The 26296-nt window shown below is 42.1% G+C and overlaps 1 protein-coding gene across 1 annotated transcript in view; it reads right to left on the reverse strand.

Moving 5' to 3' along the window:
• Cdc73 (cell division cycle 73) overlaps positions 1–24881 on the reverse strand; it is a 92186-nt gene extending 67305 nt beyond the window's left edge. Inside the window, exons 1-10 of the mRNA XM_048357445.1 lie at positions 24551–24881; positions 21384–21489; positions 18280–18349; positions 15422–15484; positions 15277–15329; positions 13116–13204; positions 10111–10327; positions 5613–5711; positions 4271–4349; positions 1764–1828 (exon numbers count right to left, since the gene is read on the reverse strand). Of these exons, the coding sequence (XP_048213402.1) occupies positions 1764–1828; positions 4271–4349; positions 5613–5711; positions 10111–10327; positions 13116–13204; positions 15277–15329; positions 15422–15484; positions 18280–18349; positions 21384–21489; positions 24551–24681 (972 nt within the window). The 5' untranslated portion in view covers positions 24682–24881. The remainder of the gene's footprint in view (positions 1–1763; positions 1829–4270; positions 4350–5612; positions 5712–10110; positions 10328–13115; positions 13205–15276; positions 15330–15421; positions 15485–18279; positions 18350–21383; positions 21490–24550) is intronic.
• Positions 24882–26296: the final 1415 nt, after the last annotated feature.

Genomic DNA, 26296 nt, shown 5'->3' on the forward strand with positions numbered 1-26296 from the left:
ATTTTATGGCCTTTTTAGAGCTATATATAAGAGAAAAACAACAGTAACAGTTAAAGAAAAAAATTAATTTTGATGGATAATTATAATAACTTCGGTTTCCCTAGTAATTCACCTGGGGAATAATCAGAGGCAAGGCTGGTGTCTTTAAGAAAATGTTAGTAACTGAATCAGGTAAGAATTAAATAAACTATTATAGTCATACACTATAGTTCTTAATAATGGTAAGAAAAGCACATCTCTGTGTATCAACTCGCCACTTCTGCCCTCTATCACAAAACTGAAACCGGAGGCACTGGCCATCATGCTTTGATCTACTGGCCCTCAATCTTACCCCATTTCACTCAGCAAGAATGTTCTTCTGCCAGGACTCTGTTCTAGTCAGCGGTGAGAGGCTCTGACTACTCTCTCCTAAAGAAGTTTATTCACAACTAAACAGTATTCCATAGGTACTTGTTGAATGATTTAATTTCAGTAAAAAAAAAAAAATCTGATGACAATTTAAAACCAAATAAAACATCTGATACTCAATCCCAATTTGAGGTCTATAAAAAGATACAAAGGTTCTTAACTTTTCAATCAGGTTCTCTACATTTATTCTGTCTGCTTCTGGAAATGAATGAGTGAAGCATGGTAAATTCCAAACTGACATAAAGGTCTTTCTTAATTGTGAGAAATTTTGTGTTAAATGGAGTCTGTAAAGATCTGGTGATTCACAAGCAAATATAGAAGTAATTTCACTATTAGTAGGTTTTCAGTATACAGATACTCTAATGGATATACACTGTATTTTAAAGTATAAAACTTCTAGGGCATAAATGTGCAAACGAAGGTAACAGAATTCCTGCTCTACCTCACCAATTAAAGTTAACAGTGTTAAGTATACCTTGATCAGACATCTAGAAATAAATCAGTTAAGAGGAGCCAGGCAGAGTCACCCTGTAGCTTCAGGTACTCATGAGGCTGATGGAGAAGGGTCACTTGAGCCGAAGTGGCCAGCCTGGGCAACACAGCAAGTGGGTAGGAGGTGGCAGTAGAGAGCTTAAGGGAGAAAGAAAAACGGGAGAGGGGAGTGGAGGGAGTGAGGCCCCTCGTGAATATCGAGGGCGTGACTCTGTCAGGTGTGCGCTGTGTCAGTACCCCATCATCACTGCATTCTTTCAAACTTTTTTCTTTTTGGATGCCAATCCTGGGATTTAAACTCAGGGCCTGGGCACTGTCCCTGAGATTCTTTTGCTCAAGGTTAGGACTCTACCACTTGAGCACAGCACCCCTTTCCAACTTTTTCTTAAGTTTGTTGAAGACTCTCACAGCCTTTCCTGCCTGGGCTGGCTTTGAACTGCAATCCTAAGAGCTCAGCCTTCTGGTTAGCTAGGATTATAGGAGTAAGCCACCAGTGCCCAGCCACTCTAACTTTTTAAAACACATAAGGTATTACATCCAAAAGAACAAGAGATAATGCAGCCAAGAGCTTGTCCCCGAGTGACTCTTAAGTTCCTGTGTGACCTTATATACTCCCTAACGATATAGCACTGCCCCAGTTGCAAGCTAGTAAAAAAGTTTTTATTTACACATACTGAAGCTTGGAGAAAAACAAAGAAACAGGACTACCAGGAATCAAATAACCACACAGATCTATCAGCACAATTGATCATTAAAAATACATGTTCTGAATAGGAGATATTAGAAAACAAAAATTCTCTTCAACATCTGCTACTCACATAAAATGCCTGAAGCAAAAAAGCTGTGCAGTCAGAATGACTTACCGTTACAGACTTCAGTGTCATGCCATGGTAGGTGCCCATCGTGTCGATTTTAAAGCCTTCCGTTTCTATAAACAAAAGGGGGTTGGCTATTAAAGATTATTTATTTCATGATAGATAAGAAATCTAAAGTTAGCCAGGAGCTGGTGGTGCCTGTAACCCTAGCTGCTACTCAGGAGGGCTGAGATGTGAGACTCTCGATTCCATGCCAGCCAAGGCAGGGAAAGTCTTTGAGACTCTTATCTCCAATTAGCCACCAGAAATCCAGAAGTGGAACTGTGGCTCAAAGTGGTAGAGAGGGGCTGGGGATATGGCCTAGTGGCAAAGAGTGCTTGCCTCGCATACATGAGGCCCTGGGTTCAATTCCCCAGCACCACATATACAGAAAACAGCCAGAAGCGGCACTGTGGCTCAAGTGGCAGAATGCTAGCCTTGAGCAAAAAAAGAAGCCAGGGACAGTGCTCAGGCCCTGAGTCCAAGCCCCAAGACTGGCCAAAAAAAAAAAAGTGGTAGAGACCTAGCCTTGAGCAAAAAAGCTCTGGGGAAGCACCCAAGCCCTGAGTTCAAGCCCCATGACCAACCTACCCACCCCCAATCTAATGTTATCTAAAATTATATATGAAAGCCAAAACATTGTAACAAAGCTTTGAATCTTCTATGTATAAAATCTTTATAGAAGACACCAGCCTCAAAAATATATTCTATACACAGCAATAAACCTACTGCACAGAAACTGGTTAAGACTATCTCTGTGACTATGCTCAAAAATTAAATTTAATTCTCTGAAATCTCAAATTATTTACTAGCAATAATCAATAATAGTACCACTAGAAGAACTAATAAAAATAGTTCTTAAGTTATAAAAAGTTGTGTCCCAAAGTTCCAATCATGTTATTCATAGCTTGTTATTCATACATGTTATTTATAGTTTGTTGACAGCACTGTTGTAATCAGAGCCCCAGGACACTACCAAGCCTCCCTTGCACAAAAAGGGTGATATAGGAAATATTTAACACTTTTCAAGCCACAAATCTGTCCCCATATCAAATTTTGCCATTATAATGCCAAGACAATATAAATAATATTTGCATATACAAAGAGCAGGGTGGAAATAGTCCATAAAGAGTTGGACCTGGGGCCAGGAGTGTGGCCTAATGGTAGAGTACTTGCCTAGCATGCATGAAGCCCTAGGTTTGATTCCTTGGTACCAGATACACTGGAAAAACCAGATGTGGTGCTATGGCTCAAGCGGTAGAGCACTAGCCTTGAGGAAAAAAAAAAAAAAGCAGCTCAAAGACTAGGGCATGAGTTAAAGCCTCAGGAATCGCAAAAAGAAAAAAAAAATTGGACCTGTTGCATGAGCTGCTTTATATGATTCATTCTATAAGGAAAAGTTACAGTGAATACAAGAATGGATCACTGTCTTCCTATGGCATTTACTCAGGGTACGGCTTTATTAAGTAGATTAACCTCAGTAATAAGGTAACAGATTCTTTAAAGAATGTTAAATGGGGATTTCAAATTATGCTGAGAGAAATGGGAAGGGATATTGGTCCATCAATTATGGAATCATGCAGAAAGGGTGTGCTACTGCATTAGCCGGAACTCTACATAGAAATCACAAGGAATGCCTCGCCTGCTCACAGAAGGTCCACACTGCTCAAGTTTTCAATGTACACATTTCTAATTGGAGATCATGACTTAATACATAGAATCTCCATCCTAAAATAAATTCCCTAGACAGAACTAGTGTTGCTGGGCACCGCTGGCTCACACCTTTAACCCTGGCCACTCAGGCAGATATCTGAGGGCAATCCTCAGATCTTCAAAGCCAGCCCAGGCAAGAAAGTCCATGAAACTTATATCCAATTAACAAACAGAAAACCGGAAGTGGCACTGTAGCTCAAGAGGTAGAGTGCTAACCTTGAACAAAAAGAGCTCAGGGGCAGCACCCAGGCCCTGAGTTCAAGTCTCACAACACCCTCCCACACCTTGTACCCACACAAAAGAACTAGTGTTACTAATAGCAAACTTTTGTAGATAGTTTCTTTCGTATCAGACATCTTTTTAGGAATATCCTCTTTTTTTAAGAAGTTTACTTTCCAACAATAACCCTATTAGAAATGTCTATCTTTACATGAGGGAAACACAGACAGAATACAGGTAATACTAAAATTTCACACAATATAATGAGCTATGACACAAGCTATCTGCTTGTAAAATCCAAACTACAACCAGAGATTAATTTTGTTTGTAAAGTGCCAGTTATTACTTTAAAACTTTGCCCACTATATTATCTCTGTCAAAACAACATCAATTGTGCTGTCATAGAACTAAAGAAAATATACAAATGAATTAAAATGGCTGTGTTCAAAAAGATTTCTATTTACAAAGATATGAGTGAGGCAGATTTTCCCTGCAAAAGACTTTCCTAGTTCTAACATCAGAACATACCGCCTTCGAGGTCAGCACAACCACAGTAAGAGGAAGGTTAAAAGCAAGCAACTTGCCTTCTTTCCCTTTGAATCTCTCCTGGTCATATCTGTTGTAGGCAGCTGGGATAGGCTGCTTAGTACGCAATGTGGGATCCTGAGAAAAAATAAATTATGAGTTACATTAATATTTAAAATCTTACTTTAGTATTAATATCTAAAGCTGGTCCTGGGGCTTGAACTCAACTCAAGGCTTGGAAGTTATTCTTGAGCTTTTATGCTCAAGGCTAATGCTCTACACTTGAGCCACAGCTCCATTTCCTAATTTTTTCCTGGTTCACTGGAGTTTCCTAAGACTTTCTTGCCCCATCTGACTTCAAACCTCAATCCTCAGATCTTAGCTTACTGAGTAGCTATGATTACAGGAATGAGCCACTAGTGTCTGTTGAGGTATTTATTTTGTTTGCCCCTTTTTTATATAGACCATAAAACAAAACAAAACAAAACACAACAAAACAAAAAAGGTGAATAAGCCACATTTGATGACTAATAGTCATTTTTCAGATACTATTGTTGCTAGAAAATTACTGTCCTTACCAAAATAAGGACAATGCCACATATACGTACAAGTTTATACTTAATACCAGTGGCTACTCAGGAGGCTGAGATCTGAGGATCACAGTTTGAAGCTAGTCTCTGCAGGAAAGTCTGTAAAACTCTTATTTCCAATTAACCCCCAAAAGGCTATAAAATGGAGCTGTGGCTCAAATGGTAAAGCACTAGCCTTAAGCAAAAGAGCTCAAGCATCCTTTCAAGCCCCAGAACTATCACAAGAAGGGAGGGGGGGGGGCCAACAGACAAAAAGCGAAATGTCTTCAAATTACAATGTACACCAGTACTTTCATTAAAATTTCTATGTGTAACAACTGTACAAAGTATTACTGTTTTGATAAATATTTAAAGGCCATGGAATAGTTTTCTTTGTTGGTTATAATAATTGCTTTAAATGGACAATTTTTTGGTCCACTCTATTTTATAAATGACTGCATAGGACACAAAATAAATTGATTCTGATATAGCTGTCTAGGTGAATGCTGAAACTATTCTGAAAATTAGGTGCTATATTGTTTTTCCAACCTCAATAAAAATATTTTAGTACTGAAAAAAAAATTCTATGTAGGACTGGGAATATGGCCTAGAGGTAAAAGTGCTCGCCTTGTACACATGAAGCCCTGGGTTCTATTCCTCAGCACCACATATAAAGAAAAAAGCCAGAAGTGGTGGTGTGGCTCAGGTGGCAGAGTGCTAGCCTTGAGCAAAATGAAGCCAGGGACAGTGTTCAGGCCCTGAGTCCACGCCCCAGGACTGGCAACAAAAACAAAACAAAACAAAATTCTATATAAGCAGAAAGCATTCTTACCACAGGTGCTGCGTTTGGAGCTGGTCGCTGTTCGGGTGCTCGCCCTTCTTCTCTGGCTTTTACAGATTGAAGAATTGCAAAAATATTCTTGGAAAAGTTCTACAACATAAATGAATTCTAATTAAGTCTATCTAGGTACACAAAGGCAGTAAGCAGCTCTCTTCCTCTCAGTTCTTTCCTGTTTCCCCAGGCTTCATTAGTAATGCTATGGCTAGGATGTGGCCTGTCTCCACACGTTCACAAGCTCAAGGCCTGTTTATCAGTGTGGTGATGCTGAGGTTGGGGAACCATGACGTTACTGCAGTCAGAAGGAACTGATGCTGGCCTTGAAGAGTTCTTTCTCATGGGCAGGCTGGTGTTAAATGAGTTAACTGCAGACATTTGCTCCTCCTAAGCTCGAGTTAGCTGGGCAGCCTCAATCCTTGAGATGATGAGCCGTTACTGACACTGGAGTCACCAACTATGGAGGGTTGTTCTCCATTATGGGTAACTCTGTCAGTCCCAAAGTATCCTGTGTCTATGGCACATAGCATGCACATAATGTTGACAGCTTTGGGTTTTAAGGGGTCTCTCCATGCTGGTGTGACATACAAAAGGCCAACAGATAGGTGATCCAACCTTCAACTTTTAACCTCCCAAACTGTAAGCTAAAACTTGTTCTTCCCCTCTGGTTTCCCCTCTCTCTCCTCTTCCCCCGACTGATGATCAGACCTAGGACCTCACATATGCTAGGTAACCTGTGGCCTAGCCATACACCTCCCTTTCTTTTTAAGTATGCAACTTTACTTTGGTATAGCAAAAGAAAACACATTTCAATGGCACACAAGTAAAATCCAACCACTAGAAAACTGGTCCACAGTTCAGTGATCATAAAACTAGTGATACTTCATGATTTTTATTCACTTAGCATAATTACCTACAGTTTTATTCACGTTCAGCCTCTATTGAAACATATAACTAGGAAACAAGTTAACATTTGAATAAAATAGAATTACATTTGCACTCTTAGGAAATAGGTCCCCAGAGACATTAAAGTCATAATATTTACCACATTGAAAATTAAAACAACTTTTAAATATAATTGATTTAAAATAAGAAAAACATGATTCTATGGAAACATAAAAAACATACAGAAAATCATTTTCCAAAAGGTACAAAAAGACAAGAATGGGGCTGGGAATATGGCCTGGTGGCAAGAGTACTTGCCTCGTATACATGAAGCCCTGGGTTCGAGTCCCCAGCACCACATATATAGAAAAGGCCAAAAGTGGCACTGTGGCTCAAGTGGTAGAGTGCTAGCCTTGAGCAAAAAGCCAGGGACAGTGCTCAGGCCTTGAGTTCAAGCCCCAGGACTGGCAAAAAAAAACAATGATGCTTCACTACTAAAAAGACAAGAGTGACACTGTTTTAAAGACTGGAGGCATAGCTCACATGTAGAGCTCTTATCTTGCAAGCTCAAGGGTCTGAGTTCAAAGCTAGCACCAAGAAAAAAGTGACCTTGTTTTAAATTTCTTTAAACTTCCTAGTATAAGAAGATAGCCGTGGGGGGAGGGGGGTGGGGAAGGAGTTAGAGAAGGGGAAAGGCAGGAGAAAAATGAAGGAGGTAACAAGTTTGATAAATGTATTCACTACCTTACGTATGAAGCTATAACCCCTCTGTATATCACTTTGACAATAAATCAATTTTTAAAAAAGAAGACAGCCGTATTCTCATTTACTTCTCCATCCAGTATTTGTTGTGCTCTCTTATTATTAGTCAAATACTATAGAGAACAATTATATAGAGCCTCACGATTAGAAAAAGGAGAAATACAGTATAACTTTGCACATAATTGTGGATATTCCTTATCTTACATCATACCAAAACAAATGGCACTTGCTTTAGGTAATAGGTTTGGAAATCATCTTAAAACTTATTGATCTATCTTGTACTATTTTTGGTACTGTGTTATTTTTATAGAATAAGATATATAATTTAATGGCATTAGAAAACTGGGTTGCATTATTTGGGGTGTTTTAATATAGGTACATAAAAGAATATATTTCTATTTTTTATGGCAATTTAAACCTGTCTTTTTTTCCCCTGAAACTCAGAAAACAGAGAAGTCCTGATTACCAGAAATAATGAAGGTCGGTCTAAAAATCTGTTCAGATTAAAGTTTAACAGAAAAAAATAGTATACTTTAATACTGAAGCAAACCTAAACAACAATTGTTAAACTATTAACTCATTTTTTAAATAAGGTGGTACCAGTAACATTAAATTAAATTAGACCACTAGGTTTTTGAATTGTGGTACAATCCTGCCACCTACAGCTTAAAGAAAAATGTTCATCTCAGTTATTTGAAAATTTACCGTTTGATGTAAAGACAAAAAGGAGGGCATCAGTTGTTATTTCTTTACTTTAAGTTTAAAATTTCCAGTAATTATCAGGATCTCTATAAGCCACAGTATGTTTCGAGAATTAGTCATACTAGGTAATGAAAATGAATATGTAGGTCATTTAACTGTAAACTAACAAAAGTAGAAAAAGAAAGTTCTCAGCATTAGATTTCATTACAGTTCTAAGCTCTGGAATATGATTCTTTACTCATAACTTGTAAGTTATGTGTTATTCTTTACTCATATCAAGATTTATGGTATTGAAACGATTTTATGTAACTACTTAATATAAAAATAAGCCAGGTGCCAGTGGCTCAAGTCTGTGATCCTAGCTACTCAGGAGACTGAGATCTGAGGGTTAAGGTTCAAAGCTAACCTGGGCAGGAAAGTCTGTGAGACTATCTCCAATTAATCAACAGAATACCAGAAGTGGAGCTGTGGCTCACAGTGGGAGAATGCTAGCCTTGAGAGAAAAAGCTCAGGGACCTGGCTCAGGCCCTTAGCTCAAGCCCAACAACCTATGGGAAAAAAAATTTTTGACAAATGAAAGTAAGAAAAACAGGAAGGGCTGAGAATATGGCTTAGCGGTAGAGTGCTTGCCTGGCATGTATGAAGCCCTGGGTTCGATTATTCAGTACCACATGAACAGAAAAGGCCAGAAATGGTGCTCTGGCTTAAGTGGTGGGGTGCTAGCCTTGAGCAAAAAGAAGCCAGGGACAGTGCTCAGGCCCTGAGTCCAAGGCCCAGGACTGGCAAAAAAGCAGGAAGAATTATTTTCTTCATGTACTTTGGTAACAACTTTATTCTCTTTGTGTGCCTTTCTTGGGGCCTGAACACAGGGGCGTTTGTCCCTGCGCTTCCCCCCCGCCCCCCCCCCCATGCTACCACTTGAGCCACAGCTCCATTTCTGACTTTTTGGTAGTTATTTGGAGACAGGGGTCTCTAGCCTGGGCTGGCTTCAAACAATGCTCCTCAGATCTCAGCCTCCTGAGTAGCTAGGATTAAAGAAAGGTGTGAGCCACAGGCACCAGGCATAACAGCTTGACTCTTATATGGCACAGAGAACTTAAGACTGTGGGGACAGGAGGAAAAAACTGGGAGAGAGCAAAGGAAGGGGTGACATGTCCAAAAAGAAATGTCTTCATTACCTAAGTCATGAAACGGTAACCCTTCTGTAACCTTTGTAATAACAAAAAAAAATAATTTCTTTCTAAAAAAAGGATTTAAGGCTAAAGTCCAGAAGTTCAATGATCAAAATCACACTGGAAGAAGGTGGGAGAAAAGGGCGGGGGGGGGGGGGAAGGTAACAAATATGAAAAGAAGTGTAAGCCCTCAGCTTGATAATAAAATTAATTTATAAAAAGAAACAGTCTGTACTAGATGTTGGGGTATACACCTACACTTCCAGTACTTGGGAAGCAAGAGGAAGATCAGGGCTTCAAGGCCAGCCTGGGCTAGAAAGTGAAAACTGTGTCCAAAAAGGGATATATACTTCTTTGTTTCTAAGTAGTAATCCTTGGCTGTACAGATACAAATGCACAGAACTGTACCTTGTCTTTTAATGCATTATGTCTAATAGTGAAAAGAATAAAAAGGAGAACAGAGAAGGATAATGGAAGAGAGAAGCAAGGGGACCAAAAAAACAAAAACAAAAACAAACCAGGAAGAGGAAGACAAACTCCAAATTCCTGAGGCAAAAATAAAGTAACATTTCCATTAATAAGGAACTAATGTCTACCATCCACAGAGAACACAATGTATAAAGACAACACATATTTGTTGACTGCTAACTGTATGTCCTCTATAAAAAAAAATAATTAATGATTATATCAGCTCTCCAGTGAGTCAGAAAGCTTATAATCAGTATCCCACTACATCAAGTTTAGACAAAATTCTCGACATGAAAACTAAGCTACACTATGATTCGCAAATGATGCATAAAGACTTTGAACCAGATTTTGTTTGTTTATTCCATTCTTGTGAATGGAATAGCATATATGGCCACTTGAAGATTTATATTACTACTGATTGCTCAAAGACATATAATTTGAACACTCCTCCAAATCCTAATTTATAAATAATTTTGTAACTATGGGACGGGTAACACTGTGATTACCTTTCCTGTGCTCTGTAAGATAGTTGTTCGCGTCCTCCACACTCTCTCTCTGCTGACAATATCGCGGGTCACGTCCACCTCGGCATCCACAAAACTCCTCTGTTTAAGGGCAGTTATATCATCATCTAGATCAGTCTTGATAGTAGATCTTTTCTTAGCCATAATTTTGGCTTTGATTGCAGCAATTTTTTCCACTGACATAGCTTCAGACAAAGACCTAAAAGCAATTTATTCTTAAATTTTTGCAGCAGGTTTTACCTAAGCATGTATTTTCATATATTTATAAAATTCCAGTAAAAACTTTAAATAACAATAATTGATATTTTCTTATATATAAAACTGATATGCTTGATATACCATATAAAAGTTCATGTAAGCACCGGTGGCTCATGCCAATAACTATAGCTACTCAGGAGGATGAGAAGTGAGGACTGCAGTTCAAAACTAGCCCTGGCAGGAAAGTCCATGAGACTCTTATCTCCAATTAACCACCAATAAGCTCTGGTTCAAATGGAAGAACACTAGCCTTGAACAACAAAAAAAGAAACACAGGGACAGTGCCGAGGCTGAGTTCAAAAACTGTTGTTCCTGAGCTGGGAATGTGGCTTAGTGGTTGAGTGCTTGCCTAGCATGCATGAAGCCCTGGGTAGATTCCTCAGCACCACAGAAAAGGCCAGAAGTGGTGTTGTAACTCAAGTGGTAGAGTGTTAGCCTTGAGCAAAAAGAAGCCAGGGACAGTGCTCAGGCACAGAGTCCAAACCCTAGGACTGGTAAAAACAAAACAAAACTGTTCCTGAGGTTTCAAGTGAGAATAAGAACCCTGTCTGGAATTAAGAGTAGAGGCTTTAAAAAAACAAAAGTAAAAAAACTAGTGTAGCAAACAGGTCCTTGCACCCAGACTCTGAATTAGGCTGAACTGAAAAGTAATGGACTAACTTGACAGACACCTGTAATCACTACTCAGAAAACGTTTCTAAGAACTGGAAGACAGATTCAAAGCCAGCCCAGGCAGAAATGTCCATGAGACTTCCTGTCTCATTTACCAACAAAATGCCTAACTGGAAATGTGGTTCCAGTGGGCAGAACACTAGCTGTAAGCAAACAAGCAAATATGTGAGAATGCAAAGCCTAAGTTTACACGCCAGTAAAATCTTAAAAAAAAAAAAAAAAAGACAAAAGTAATAAGACTAATTTGGAAGAGAAAATTTTCAGGAAGCTCAGTACAAAGACACTAAGGCTACAGCTGCTTTTAACCAAGTTAACAGAGAGAGAACTGTGAGCAAAAATAAGATTAGAAAGATCTAAAATACTTGAACTTTGGCTGGGAATGTGACTTAGAGGTTGAGTGCTTGCCTAGCATGCATGCCTGGGTTTGACTCCGCAGCACCACATAAACAGAAAAAGCCGGAAATGGCACTGTGGCTCAAGTGGTAGAGTACTAGCCTTGAGCAAAAGGAAGACAGGGACAGTGCTCAGGCCCTGAGTCCAAGCCCCAGGACTGGCAAAAAAACAACTTGAACTTTCCAAAAAAATAAGCTCATAGAATGCCAAGCTACAGCTTGGGATGATAATGGGTCTCCTTGACATCTATCTACATGATGCTGTTTTTGTATGCATACATAATCCAAGAAGAGCCAAGGAGGCATGGAGACTTCCACACAATTTCAAAGGAGGGTCTGGGAGGCCCAGCAACATGTGGTAGGGTCAAATCTCTGCAAACAGGGAGAGAGAGTGAGCAATGTATGAAATGATGAAGGCGAAGCTGAAGATACCAGGAATGTGGAATGTCTGTTGCGCTGCAGGCAGTATACAGTGGCAGCCTGAGGTGCCACGTGAGCTACAAGTGGCAAGGCCATTCTAGGGGGGCTGTCCCAGCCCAGCGCAGCTCGCTTCCTGACACACATACCACTGAGGTCAGACATGGCACTGCAGGATTTAATATTTTTGCCCTGCTGGATTCTGGTCTGCTTTTGTCCCATTCCTCCTTTCTATGTCCACATTCCTACTTTTCAGAATAGGAATGTGTACTGTCATTAAATGTTCAAAATATGTACTGTGCTTTTGAAATGTTATGGAGGCTCACAGCTAAGAGTCTGCCTTGAGTCTCAGAAGTCTTGAACATTTGAGAAATGGAGACTTCTAGAGATGGACTGAATTAATTTTATAATACGAAACCAACACAATGAGTACCAAAGGGGGGAAAATTATGGTTTAATTATAAAATGACCCCAGCGGGCTCATGTTTTAAAGGTTTGATCCCCACAGACAGGACATTGTGGAGAGTGGGCTTAGTGGGAGGGTAGACTCTGAGTGAGAACAAGCCTCCCTCCATGATCAGGGGCTTTGCCTTACTGCACCTTGGCCCAGAAGCAATGGAGTCAAGTGGTCTTAGATAAACCTCTGAAACTGTGAATCAAAATAAATCTTCCATCATTTTATCAGGTATTTGTCACACAGAAAGTCTAAACTGTAACACATAATCTAGAAATAACTTAAAGGATACAGAGGGGGCTGAATATGGTGGCCCATACCTATAATTCCAGCCACACAGGAAGAGGAGAGGGGAGGCTCATAGTTCTAGGCCAACAGAAGCAAACAAGGCATGCCTACAATCCCATCTATGTAGGAGACAGATGTAGACGAAACATAGTTCAGGGATAGCCTAAGGCAAAATGCATGAGACCCTGAATGAAAATTAATTAAGCAAAAAGGGCTGGAGGAGTTGCCCATGTGGTAATGCACTTGCCAAGAACGCTCAAGGCCCTGAGTCCCCAGTATTGGCAAAAAACTAAAATTTAAAAAAATACAGCAAGGCAAGTATAGGATATATACAAATATCATGCTATTTTATATAAAGGAACAATTACTGATGGAGTCCAAGGGATAATTAATCTTCTGAACATAGAAACAGAGGCATATAATGAATGAAGGAGGTAAACATGAATGCAGATGGCATTTTCCATATACACTTCTACATAACTCCTGTCCACTAAAGCAACCCTTACCTGATCTGTTCAGTCTGCACAATGCCTTCTTTATGGCCCTCCAGCCGAGCAGCCAACCTTTCTTTATCAAGGCGTACACATTCTTCATCCTGGAAATAATCCCTAGTTAGTCAACATCACATTTTTATTTAATTCTGAAATCACCTCAGAGATTTTTCTTACCAAAAAATCCCCCTTGCAGTTTCAGGTATTCCTGTACTTAAGCCAATGTAAGAATATGTATGAATAGTCACATAAAGATGGGTTAAGATGGAAAGGAACCATATTTTCCTTAACTTAGGGTGGGATTCCATTCTTTTTTTTTTTTTTTTTTTTGCCAGTCATGGGCCTTGCACTCAGGGCCTGAGCACTGTCCCTGGCTTCTTTTTGCTCAAGGCTAGCACTCTACCACTTGAGCCACAGCGCTACTTCTGGCGGTTTTCTATATATGTGATGCTGGGGAAATCGAACCCAGGGTTTCATGTATACGAGGCAAGCACTCTTTGCCACTAGGCCATATTCCCAGCCCGGTGGGATTCCATTCTGATAAACCCAAGATTTAATAAAAAAAAAAAATACTAACTACTTAGGAGGCTGAGATCTGAGGATAGTGGTTCGAAGCCAGTCTGAGCAACAAAGTCCATGAGACTCTCATCTCTAACTAATCACCAAGAAGCTAAAAGTAGAGCTGTGGCTCAAGTGGTAGAGTGACAACCTTGAGCAAAAAAAGCTCAGGGAAAGTGACCAGGACCCAGGACAGGCACACACACAAAAAAGTCCTAAGCCCAAACTGTGTTCACCATACCTATCCTACTCAATAGTATAGCTTGACACATGCACCAATCCACATGAGCCAAAATAACCTAACACAAAGCCCATTTTAAAGAGCTTGGCAACTCTAATAATTCATTAAATACTATACTAAAAGTGAAACATTTTGTAACGAATGTAGGCCTATCAACTTTTGTACCATCTAAAAGTTAAAAAACCAGCCAGGAACTGGTGGCTCACACCACCAGTGGATCCTGGTTCAAAGCCAGCCTGGGAAGGAAAGTTCAAATGATTCCATCTCCAATTAACCAGCAAAAAGATGGAAGTGAAGATGTGGCTAAGGAGTAGAGCTCTAGCCTTGAGCAATCAAGTCAAGAAAGAGCACAAGGCCCTAAATTCAAGTCTCACTTGTGTGTGCAAGAATATACGTGTGTACGTGCATACACATGAACACACATGTGCATGCACACACCACTCATGACCATGTGTAAAAGCTTATAAACCTTCTTAGACACTTCATCCCACTCTATCTATACATGCTTCAGGAAACCTAGAATGTTAATGAAGCGACTATAACAAGTACTCAGTGCTCACAGATGAGAGTAAAGACAACTCCCACCCCGACCCCAGTACAGGAGTAGGAAAACCATACCCAAAGCCCACTACACTGCCAAAGCCAAGCCATCATCCATCTGTGATGGCTTTCACAACACAACAGAGTGGAGGAGGAGCTGCCACAGACCATGTGTACCAGGAAAGATGATGTACCACTTTTTTCCGAACTTTCACAAAATTAAACTTTGCGTGTTTGTCTGGTGGTACTATGGATTAAACCCACTGTCTTCTGCCACTTGGGTCCACCCACAGCCTTTCTGGTTGTATTGTTTTTGAGTGAGGGTCTGGCTAACTGTCCAGGCCAGACGTGAACTGAGATCTTCCTGCTTCTACTCCAAGTAACTGGGACTACAGGTGTATACATACTACCACATCCAGCCAGAAAACATATCCAACCTAAAACTTAGCACTATATTCCCAAGAAAAGCAGAGATAATAAAAGTACTGTCAGTGGTACTCACTAAACACTACTTTGAAAATGAACTATATAACTTATAGGTAGGGACAGGAGGGAAAAACTAGGAGAGGGAAGGAAAGGGTGACAATGTCCAAGAAGAAATGTACACATTATCTGGCATATGTAACTGTAACCCCTCTGCACATCACCTTTATAATAAGTTTTTAAAAATAAAAAAAATTATTTGTCTATCACAAAGCTTGGATGTGAGAGTTAACACTGTTCAAGCTAACCAACTTTTTTTTTTCACTTCAAAAACATTTCCAAGAAGAAAGAGCTTCTAGAATTACTACGATTCAGGTACTAGTGTGAATCGGCTTTAAAACAAAGTTGTATTACCTCAATTCGTGGTTTCTTTGCTTCGGCTAAAACTTCATCTGAAGCTCGTTTGACTATTAAAAAAAAAAACAAAGGAAAGTAAATAAATGTATAGAATTTTGGAATGGGATTTTGGACATAGAAAATAAAGATGTGACAAGCGTACCTTGAGTAGATCTCTGAAGACCTATTTCCAGGGGGGCACTTCTGTCTATACTTGCCGATGTTGCTGAAAATGTAAAAAGACTTACATAAGCAGATCAGTATTTGAATACCTATATTAGATATTATTACAAATGCAGGGACTTCACTAGGTAAAAGTAAGTTTTAGCCAGGCACCAGTGGCTCACATCTATAATCCTAGCTACTCAGAAGGCTGAGATGTGAAGGTCATGGTTGGAAGCCAGCCCAGGCAGGAAAGTCCATGAGACTCTTATCTCCAGTTAACCCCAGAAAAGCTTAAGTAGAGTGGGCTCAAAGTGGTGGAGTGCTAGCCTAAAAAAGCTCAAGACCTGAGTTCAAACCCTATGACCAAAAAAAGTAAGAAAGCAGCTCAGTGAAAGTATTTATTAAAAAGGTTAATCTAGATTGCAAAGTCTGTAAGAAAACAAACTATTTTTAACAATATGACTGAAATTAATCAGTAATTGTGAAGAATATAAAACACATGTAAAGAAGTATACTGATAATAAATATATATGCGTGAGGCAAAGTTTAAGTTAACATTCATATTAAATGTGCAATTTTTGGTTGCACATAATCAGAAAACTTCAAGTTATCTTTTCTATTTACTTCTTTATTTAGTGCCTGTCCTGGGGCTTGAACTCAGGGTATAGGCACTGTCCCTGAGCTTTTTTGCACAAGGCTAGCACTCTACCACTTGAGCCTTAGCTCCACTTCCTTTTTGTAATTTTTTAATTTTTTCTGTAGTTTAGTGGAGATGAAAGTTTCACAGACTTTCCTGCTCAGGCCAGTTTTGAAGCACAATTCACAGATCTCAGCCTCCTAAGTGGCTAGGATTACAGGTGTGACCACTGACATCTGGCTCATATTACTTAATTTTTGAATGACTCGACATAATAAAACTATAAAAACCTACACCAAGATAAGAAAAGGCTGCACTTATTCCCATCTACCTTTTTCCTACCACCAATGTAACATGCAATCAATGTTATAAATGATATGTATTTCTTTTAGATTTCCCTTTTGTACATACAAGAAATACAATTATTAGACACTATATGGTAAATGAACTAAACAACTTGTGGGTCGGGACCAGAGGGAAAAACTGGGAGAAAACAGGTGACACTGTCCAAAAAGAAATGTACTCATGCCAGGCGAGGTGGCTATACACAATATTCTTTTTTTTAGCCAGTCCTGAGCACTGTCCCTGAGCTTCTTTTGCTCACTCTATCACTTGAGCCACAGCACCACTTCTGGCTTTTTCTGTTTATGTGGTGCTGAGGACTCAAACCCAAGGTTTCATGCATGCTAGGCAAGCACTCTACCACTAAGCCACATTCCCAGCCCCATACACAATGTTCTGAACCCTGCTCTTACCTAACAGTGTCATGTCAAATATGTTTCCATACCAGAACATGGGGAATTTCCTTAACTTTTGTACAATTATTATATACTAATTACAATTTGCTTAAATAATTCCCTATGGATAAGTATTTCAATTCTAAGTCTTCTGTCCTTATAAATAATAGTATGAGGAAAATCTGGGTGTGTGTGTGTATGTGTATATGTGTGTGTGTGATTTCATAATTTTCAAATATACCTCTTAGATACAGTTCTAGAGGCAGGATGACTACGTCAAATTTGCAATGATAAACTGTCACCAATTCCCCCAAAGATTGCATCAAATCACTTCATATCCAACAATATAAAGTATACCTCCAGTTTCACTCAAGTATACTCAAATTATAAGGGTAAAAAAAGGGCTATCTTTGTAATGTTGCAATTTGTAACTTATGAATAAATTAAGCATATTTCCATATAATTTTGTGATCTTCCTATATGACTATAGTCCATTAAATTATTGGGGTTTTTTTGCATATTATTCCCAGGAATACTTCATGTATTAGTGAAACTCTGTTTTTTTGAAACTGCCTCTTTTTCTGTGATAGAAAGTAAACTTTTTTCCCCCCCAGTTTATCATATCTTGTTTCATGCTGGGCTTGGTGGTACACTTCTGTAATTTTATCTATTCAGGAGGGAAGCAGGAAGATGTTGAGTTCAAAGCTAACAAGATTAGTGCTATCCTAACACAAAAACAAAATAAAGTTAGGTACTACTGGCTCAGGCATACAATCCTAGCTTTCAGGAAGCTGAGGTCTGAGAACAGGTTCAGTGTCAGCCCAGGGAGACAAATTTTCAAGATTCTTATCTCTAACTGGCCAGCAAAAAAGTGGAGGTATAGGTCAGGTGGTATAGAGTCAGCTGGGAGCAAAAAAGCCAAGCGAAAGCACAAGGCCCTGAGTTCCAGCCCCAGAACCAGCACCATCCACCCAACCACAGACTACCAAGTATAAAAGCCTTAAGAATAAAAGAGCTAAAAGACTAATGAGATGAAATGCTGTGATCAAATAAAGACTGGTAGAAGATGAGGTCACAGAGATTCAAGCAGAAGCAAGATCAGGAGGCCAGAGTAAGGAGTAATAAGCATTAGTTTAAGTAGATGGAATCACAGAGGGCCTTTGTCAGGTGAATGATACAATCAAGTTCCAAGGTTTTTCAAAAACCAGCAAAGATTGAATCTTAACAAGCCAAGCCTAGAAGGACATACCTGCAGTCATAGCTGTGGGGGAGGAGTAGGATATAAGGGTATAGAAGGGTAATCTAAAGCCAGCCACAGGCAACAATGTGAAACCTTACCTGAAAAACTCAAAAGCAAAAAGGACCCAGGATTGGGGGAAGGTGACTACAGTGGCAGAGTGTCTACGTAGCAAACAATAAGTCCCTAGTTCAAATCCCAATATTAAAGAAAAAAAGAGTGGGAGCAATTAAAACACTACTCACATGCTTCACCATTGAGATACCCAAGGAGATCTTTTCGGTCAGGTCTTCTAACCACAGGGATATTTTCAGTCTGGAGCCAAAATTTGAAATTAATTATTAAAAAGACAACTATATGAAACTAATCCAAAAACGCTAGACTAAAAAAATTTTTTCAATGCTGAAGAATTAAAAAAAATGCTAGACTAAAAAGAACTACAAACCATTTTAAATGTGTTCATTTTTTGTAAACTTTTGAAATTCTACTAAGATATAAAAGATAACTATTTAAAAAGCAGCAATGTGGGCTGGGAATGTGGCCTAGTGGCAAGAGTGCTTGCCTCATAGACATGAAGCCCTAGCTAGGTTTGATTCCTCAGCACCACATATATAGAAAAAGCCAGAAGTGGCGCTGTGGCTCAAGATGGCAGTGTTATTATTAGCCTTGAGCAAAAAGAAGCCAGGGACAGTGCTCAGGCCCTGAGTTCAAGCCCCACTACTGGCAAAAAAAAAAAAACAAGAAGCAGCAGCGATAACCATCCCTGTTCAAGGTCTCAATCAAGTCCTTTTTTCCCTTTAACTTATTGTAAATATTTATTCTTTAATTAAACTCACAATAGTATGTGCTTGAAACTTAACATCTTAGTCCCTGTTGTCTCAGTTCATAAAGTGTCAGTAATTTCTCATACACAAACCAGACTTCAAGATATTCAACTTGAACTCTTTAATTAAACTAAATTAGCTACCAAAACTAAGCTTGACAATGAAAGATGCATATTTTTTCACATAAAATAAAGTGCAAGATATTTTATAGGAAAACACTAACAGTGGTGGTCATTTACCTTCTACATCAAATACTTCTTTTTACATATATTTTTTTTTTAATGTAAGTCCTTGGGCTTGATCTCAAAGCTAGAAATCTACTACTTAAGCCACAGCTCTACTTACAACCTTTTTGGGGTGGTTAATTGGAAATAAGAGTTTCACAGACTTTCCTGCCCCGGCTGGCTTCATTCAAACTGTGATCCTTAGATCTCTGCCTCCTAAGGATTACAGGCATGAGCTACAAGTGCCCAACATCACATAACTTTTTTTTTGGTGCCAGCCCTAAAGGTTGAACTCAGGGCCTGGGTGCTGTACCTCAGCTTTTTGCTCAAGGCTGTCGCTCTACCACTAGTGCCAAAGCTTAAGTGGCTTTCCGAGTGTTAACTGGAGATCAGTCTCAGAAGCTGGCTTCAAACTGCAATCCGCACATCTCAGCCTTCTAACTAGTACTATAGAAGTGAGCCATTGGTGCCCAGCTTAATTTTCTTTTTATTTCTTAATGTGAATAAATTCTGTAGGCAGAAGAAAGATTTTTAAAAATTAAATCTGAAAAGAGGATATGCATCTTAGAAAACTGGGTAGTTTTCCTGTAATTACCTACATTAGTAATGTGTAAAAAGATGAGCAAAATGTCCACACCAGGCAGTAAGCCAACTTGGACTTTTGAGTGACTTTTATCACTCTCTTTCTAATGTACAGTGCAGTATAAACCCAGTTGAAGTTCTTTGTCATCTAAAATGAATAAGAACTCTATGTCTCCCTGACTATTACCTCGTAACACCACCAAACATCCTCACTTACTTCTTGTTGACTTGTTGAACTATACTTCATTACTTAGAAACTAATCCCTAGTCATTTTTTAAAAAATTATATCTATTTTAGTTTCTCCTTATAAGCCTTTAAAAGCCCATAAAGTTTTTCTTGTTAAAACAAGTCTGCATGGAATGTTATAAATATTTGAATTTCCTCTAACTTTCTGTTTCTAGTCCAACAATGCACTCTATCATTTAGTCATTACTGAATTATGTACATTACAGCCACAGGATAAAGATGTTACATCTACTGACATTCAAATGGCACTACAGCTGGGTACCAGTGGCTCACACCTGTAATCCTAGTTACTCAGGAGGCTGAGATCTGAGGACTATGGTCCGAAGCCAGCCTGGGCAGGAATGGTAATGAGATTAACCAATTAACCACCAGAAAACCAGAAGTGGTGCTGTGGCTCAAAGTGGTAGAGTGCTAGCCTTGAATGAAAAAGTTCAGGGAGAGCACCCAGGCCATGAGTTCAAGCCCCAAGGCACTATAGTTGAGCACCAGCAGTTCATGCCTACCTAACTCAAGAAGCTCAGATTAAGATCTGAGGATCACAGTTCAAAGCCAGCTGGGGCAGAGTAGTCTTCAATACTCTTGATCTCCAGTTAATCAGCAAAATGCTGTGGCTCAAGTGCCAACCTTGAGCAAAAAAAAGCTAAGGGAAAGTGTCCTGGCTCTGCATGTGAAACCTCAGCATCAAAAACAAAATCAAAAACAAAAACCAAACCAAACCCAAAAAAGCCCATTAGAAATTAATTCTGGAGCTAGCAATGTGGCTCGGTGGTAAGAGTGTTTTCCCAGCATGCATGAAGCCCTGGGTTCAATTCCTCAGTACCACATAAACAGGAAAGCCAAAAGTGGCACTGTGGCTCATGTGGTAGAATGCTAGCTAGCCTTAAAGAAGCTCAGGGATAGTGCCCAGGGACTAAGTTCAAGCCCCAGGACTGGAAAATAAAAATTAATTCTGAAAATGTGTCTGTTAATATTTTTAAGATTAAAACAAAACAAACAAAAAACAACCTGTCTTGAAGCCAAGTGCTAGTAGCTCACACCTGTAATCTTAGTTACTCAGAAAGCTGAGATCTGAGGATCCAGGTTAAAAGCCAGACAGGGCAGGAAAGTCGATAAGACTCTTATCTCCAATTAACCAGGAGTAGGGCTGTGGCTGAAGTGGTAGAGCACTAGCTCTGTGAGACCCTCAGGACTGGCACAAAAAAGAAAAAAGTCTTGAGATGAGAGTTGCAGAATATCAAGAACCTTTCACAGACTTTATAAAAATAAACAGATGTTTATTCTTAAACATCTGTTTAACTGTCTGTAAAACTTTCATTGGTATCAACATTACACCAATCACATAGTAGCCTAATTCTGCCACTTACGGAGACTTTCACAGACAGGAAACCAAAGGAAGGGAGCTATCCTTGATGAAAACAATGCCTTTTCGTCAATGGAGTAACTGAACAAGTTTGAAAATGAATTCTACTTACAGCTGCACGTCGAACGTAAACTGGATGAGAAAGGTGCACATTATTAAGCAGAAATAAGATGGAATCCAACGTGTAGTATTCTCTGGGCTGGCCTTCCTTCCCGGTTCTGCAACAATTACAGAAAGATTTATTTATTTTATTTTATTTATTTATTGGCACTGGTCCTGAAGCTTGAACTCAGGGCCTGGGCACTGCCCCTGAATTTTTCTGCCCAAGCCTAAGGGCTCTACCACTTGAGCCATAGCTTCACTTCCAGCTTTTTTGGTGCTTAATTGAAGATGAGGGACTCATGGAGTTTCCCACCCAGGCTAGCTTCAAACTGCAATCCTCATATCTCAGCCTCCTGAGTAACTAGGATTACAAGCATGAGCCACTGGTCCAGAGAGGAAAGATTTTTATTCACAACTCAAATTCAATTCTTTGGGCTCAATTGCACATATTCTCTTAGCTATAACCCATTTAAGCTATCTAGCTGTATATTTAACATTTGTCTAAAAATACATAAATTATAAAATCTAATAATAAATGGACTGTCAATAGGGGGAAAAGAACACAAAGGAAGACAAAAGCAAAATAGAAACTCCTTTTACAACTACTTAAAAGCATTTTTAACGCAAGAGACAGAGGAGGAACCTGAGGGGAAGCAAAGGAGAAACTAAATAAAACAGTAAGAAAGTGGTGCTGTTGCTCAAAGTGGTAGAGCGTTAGCCTTATGCAAGGAGCTCAGGGACAGAGCTCAGACCCTGAGTTCCAACCCCATGACCCACAAAAAGAAATGATCATGATAATAATAAAATATACTTAAAAGTAGCAAAAACATAATAGGAAAAGCAAATAAATTCATACTCTAAAGTACTACATACACTTCCTAGAATTAGACCAAATTAGGCTTTGGAGAAAGAAACTAGCCAGTTACACACTGGAAACTATCCTTAAGAGAAAAGGATCAAACCATTAGTGCTTAACTTAGAAGAAATGTATTCTATGGCTCTTTTTAAACAAAATACTGCTGAACAATTGAGCCTGTAATCCCCACCAACAGGAGAGGTATGTAGGAGACCATGAACCAAGGGCTCACTCTGGCAGAAACACGAGATACCATCCAAAAATTAACTAAAGGAAAAGGGTTGTAGGAGTGGCTCACAAGCTCAAGGCCCTGAGTTCAAACTCCAGTATCAACAAAAAGTATCAACCTAATCAACCCTAATCTATTCATCATAACTCAAATTTATTATCTGAATTCATCTACCTACAGCCCACTATAATCAACCCCAAGTCTACTTTTCTGGCCTCTACCATAACTTTTCCTAAAAGTCAATGTACTTCAAACCATGTATCATTTGCAAGGTTTTTGATGTTTTTCGTTTTGTTTTGCTTTTTGGTGCAGGTACTGGGGCTTAAATTCAGGGCCCGGGAGTTGTCCCTTTTCTTTTTTCATAAGGCTAGCACTGTACCACTTGAGCCACAGCTCTGCTTAGACATGGGTGAATTTTTGTACAAAGTAATTTAACTCCATTTTTTTCTTAATGTAATTTTACTTTATTTATTTATTGCTAGTCCTGGGGCTTGAGCTCAGGGCTTGAGCACTGTCCCTGGCTTCTTTTTGCTCAAGGCTAGCACTCTGTCACTTGAGCCACAGCGCCACTCCTGGCTTTTTCTATATATGTGGTGCTGAGGAGTCGAACCCAGGGCTTCATGTACCCAAGAAGAGCACTTTACCACTAGACCATATTCCCAGCCCCTCTTAATGTAATTTTAATGTAATACTATCTATGCACCCATGTACACACAGAAAATGAACACCTTGTGTGTGGTTCGCTGCTGAGGGCGTTTGAAAATAGCTGAAGCATTCCTAGATCACTGGCACCAAAGAACTGCTGTGTAAACCTCCCCTCCAGCTCCATCCCCCTTAAGAGTTCACCATTCCATTTATGCACAGAATTCTCGCCCGTTCTGTGTGTGCATGTGCTGGGGGGGTGGGGGAGGAGAAGAGGCTTGAACTCAGGGCCTGGGCGCTGTCCCTGAGCTCAATCACGGCTAGTGCTCTACCACTTGGTCCGCAGCTCCACTTCCAACTTTGGGCTGGCTAACTGGAGATAAGCTTCAGACTCTTCTACCCTGGAACAGTGATCCTCAGATCTCCGCCTCCTGAAGTGGCTGGGAATCCCAGGCGTGAGCCCCCAGATGGCTAATTCTTCCCGGCTTATTTATTTCTTCTGTCGGTTAGGCAAGCACCCTGCAGGATGCCAACGTCGAAGGCAGCGCCTCGGAGCCGCCGTCCCTAACTAAGTGCCCCCGACCGGACCGTGACGTTCTTAGTCCTATAAACCGGAACGCACTTCCTATCTCACGGTCAGAGATAGTCTCTCTCCCACTCCAATTAAGGGTACCGAGGGCTCTTCTGTTCCTCAGACTACGCTGTTCTACACCTTGGTGACACGGGAGCCGGCTTTAAAAACGCACACAGACCCACCAACTAGTATCCCACCCATGCCACACTCCTTTACCAGGATGGAACGCGGGGAGCTCAAGGCACGGTGAATCAACTCCGTAAAGCCCTGCCGGGCAAAGGCGAGGGGAGGACCCCAAACCCCCCCCCCCCACGAAAGTCCTCCATCGACCCTCCCTCCACAGAGCTCCTTCCCGTCCGTCCCGTCCACACCAGACGGGGAGCCCCGTTCGGAGCGTATCCACGCGTGACAGCGACGCCACGGGAGAGGCCGGGCCCGCCGGCGCGGGGCTCGCCCGCCTCCCCGAACCTGCCGTCCGGAACCCGGCGGGAAAGTTTCGCCGCACCCGCCCCCCCTCTCCGATCCCCCGCGACAACTTTCTCTCCCGGAGGAAACCCCAGCCCGATCCGGGCCCCGGCCGGCCGGGTGGGCGGCCCCGGTCTCCCTCGACTACGGGGGAGCCGCCGACCCCCGACGACGCGGGGGGACGGACGACGAGCGGGGCGACGCCGGCGGGCAGGTCCCCGGGACGAGCCCGCGCGGCCCGGCCTCCCCACGCCCCGTCCCGGTCCCGCCCGCCGCGGGCCCCGACGGCAACTTTTTCCCCGCGCGCCTCCGCGGGCCCCGGCGGCCCCGACGGCGGGGTCGGGGGTGGGGGGGGGGAGGCCGCGGAGCCGGCACGGGCGCCCCGGCCCGCCGCGCCCCGGCCGCACTCACCCCCACACCACGTAGTTGGTCTTGACGTTCTTGGGCCAGGAGAACTCGCCGAAGATCACCTCGTCCCCCTTCACCACGATCTCCTTCTTCTGGATGTTGTACTGTCGCAGGACGCTGAGCACGTCCGCCATCTTCCCCCCCCCTCGCCGCCGCCCGGCCCGGGCGCCGCCGCCGCCGCCGCCGTCACCGCGCCGGCCGCCGCCTGCCCGCCTCGCCTCGGCCTGGGCCGCCGCCGCCGCCGCCGCCGCCCCCGCCGCCGCCGCCGCCGCCGCGAGCCAACAGCCGCCGCACCAACAGCCGCCCCCGTCTACGACAGCAGCAGGGGCAGTCGCCGCCCAGGCCGCCGAGGACCCCGCGCTGAAGGCGAGGCCCCGCCGAGGGCTGCCCGCCGAGAACGCCTGACTGCGCGGCGCCAGCGCCTCACGCCTGCCGCCAGGAGGCGCTGCGCGGGCCGGAGGCGCTGCGTCCGCCCGGGGCGGGGAGGGGAGGGGCTGGAAATGCCCCTCCCAGACTCCCACGCGGCACGCGGCGGACTCCCCGCCCGAAACGTGGAGCGCGAGAGGCCACGCCCCCAAGGGGCGGCCCGCGCGCTCTCGGGGAAGCGCTGGCGGCCCGGCGCGCACGCGCACTAAGAGCAGGGACCGGCGTCCTCCCCCGGGAGAGCGCTCGGTGACAGGTGCGCGCGCAGCGGGGCGCGGAGCTCCCTGGCGCCCCGGGATTCTTCCCTCCGGACCCCCGTGCGTGCCAGGAGCACCTCCACCCGGGGCCGCGGGCTTGAACTCGGGCCTGGGCGCTGCCCCTGCGCTCCCCTGCCCAAGGCCAGTGCTCCCAGCACTGGAGCCGCAGGTCGGCTTGGAGCCCTTTGCTGGTTAGTGGGCGGTGAGAGAGCCTCGTGGATTTTCCTGCCTTGAACTGTGATCCTAAGATCTCAACCTCCTGAGTAGCTAAGATTATAGGTGTGAGCCACACCGGTGCCTGCTGGCCTGCCTACGGTTTTAAAAAGTTGGAATTGTTATTGTAAAGGAGATGTACGCTTGCATAAGGTATCTCCTCTCCTTGACACGTTCATGGGTCAAAACCTAGCTCATTGATTGCTTGCCTGGAATAGGAGACCGGTATCTGCAGCCAGATTAGACTTCATTTTGAGTTCGTGTTAAATAACTTGCGGTAGTGCTATATAGTTCGGATGTGTTTTGAGTGCGTCGTTTGTTTGATGTTTGGTTCCCCAGTGTAGTGATGTGGCTCAAGTGGCAGAGTGCTATCCTTGAGCAAAAAGAAGCCAGGGACAGTGCTCAGGCCCTGAGTCCAAGGCCCAGGACGGGGGGTGGGGGGGTGGGAAGTGTGGCATAAATGCACAATAGAGTTTTACTCACCTATCAGGAAAAATTATCGATATAACGTCATTTGCAAAATAAATGGATGGACATGGAAAAAATTAACTAAGTCAGGCCCAGAGACAAGGAATTCATGTTTTTCTCTCACATGTGAAGGTTAGATCTAATTTACAAATAAAAATATATGTGTGTGCGTAAACAAATGCAGGGTTGTGTTGTACTGGAATTCAGTCATGAGAAAAAGAGAAGCCACATTTTGAGAGGTTGACTTGGAGAGCCAGCGACTGCAGGTGGACTCCTGTCTCAAAGATCTGCAGCCCTGAAAAGAGCTAACACAAAGCTTTTAAAGACAAAACCAGGTTTGGGGTAGAGGCCATACCCAACGGAAACAGACCATACAGGGAAATGCTCA

The sequence above is a fragment of the Perognathus longimembris genome, chromosome 11 (genome assembly GCF_023159225.1).
Source record: "Perognathus longimembris pacificus isolate PPM17 chromosome 11, ASM2315922v1, whole genome shotgun sequence".
Classification (NCBI taxonomy): Eukaryota; Metazoa; Chordata; class Mammalia; order Rodentia; family Heteromyidae; genus Perognathus; species Perognathus longimembris.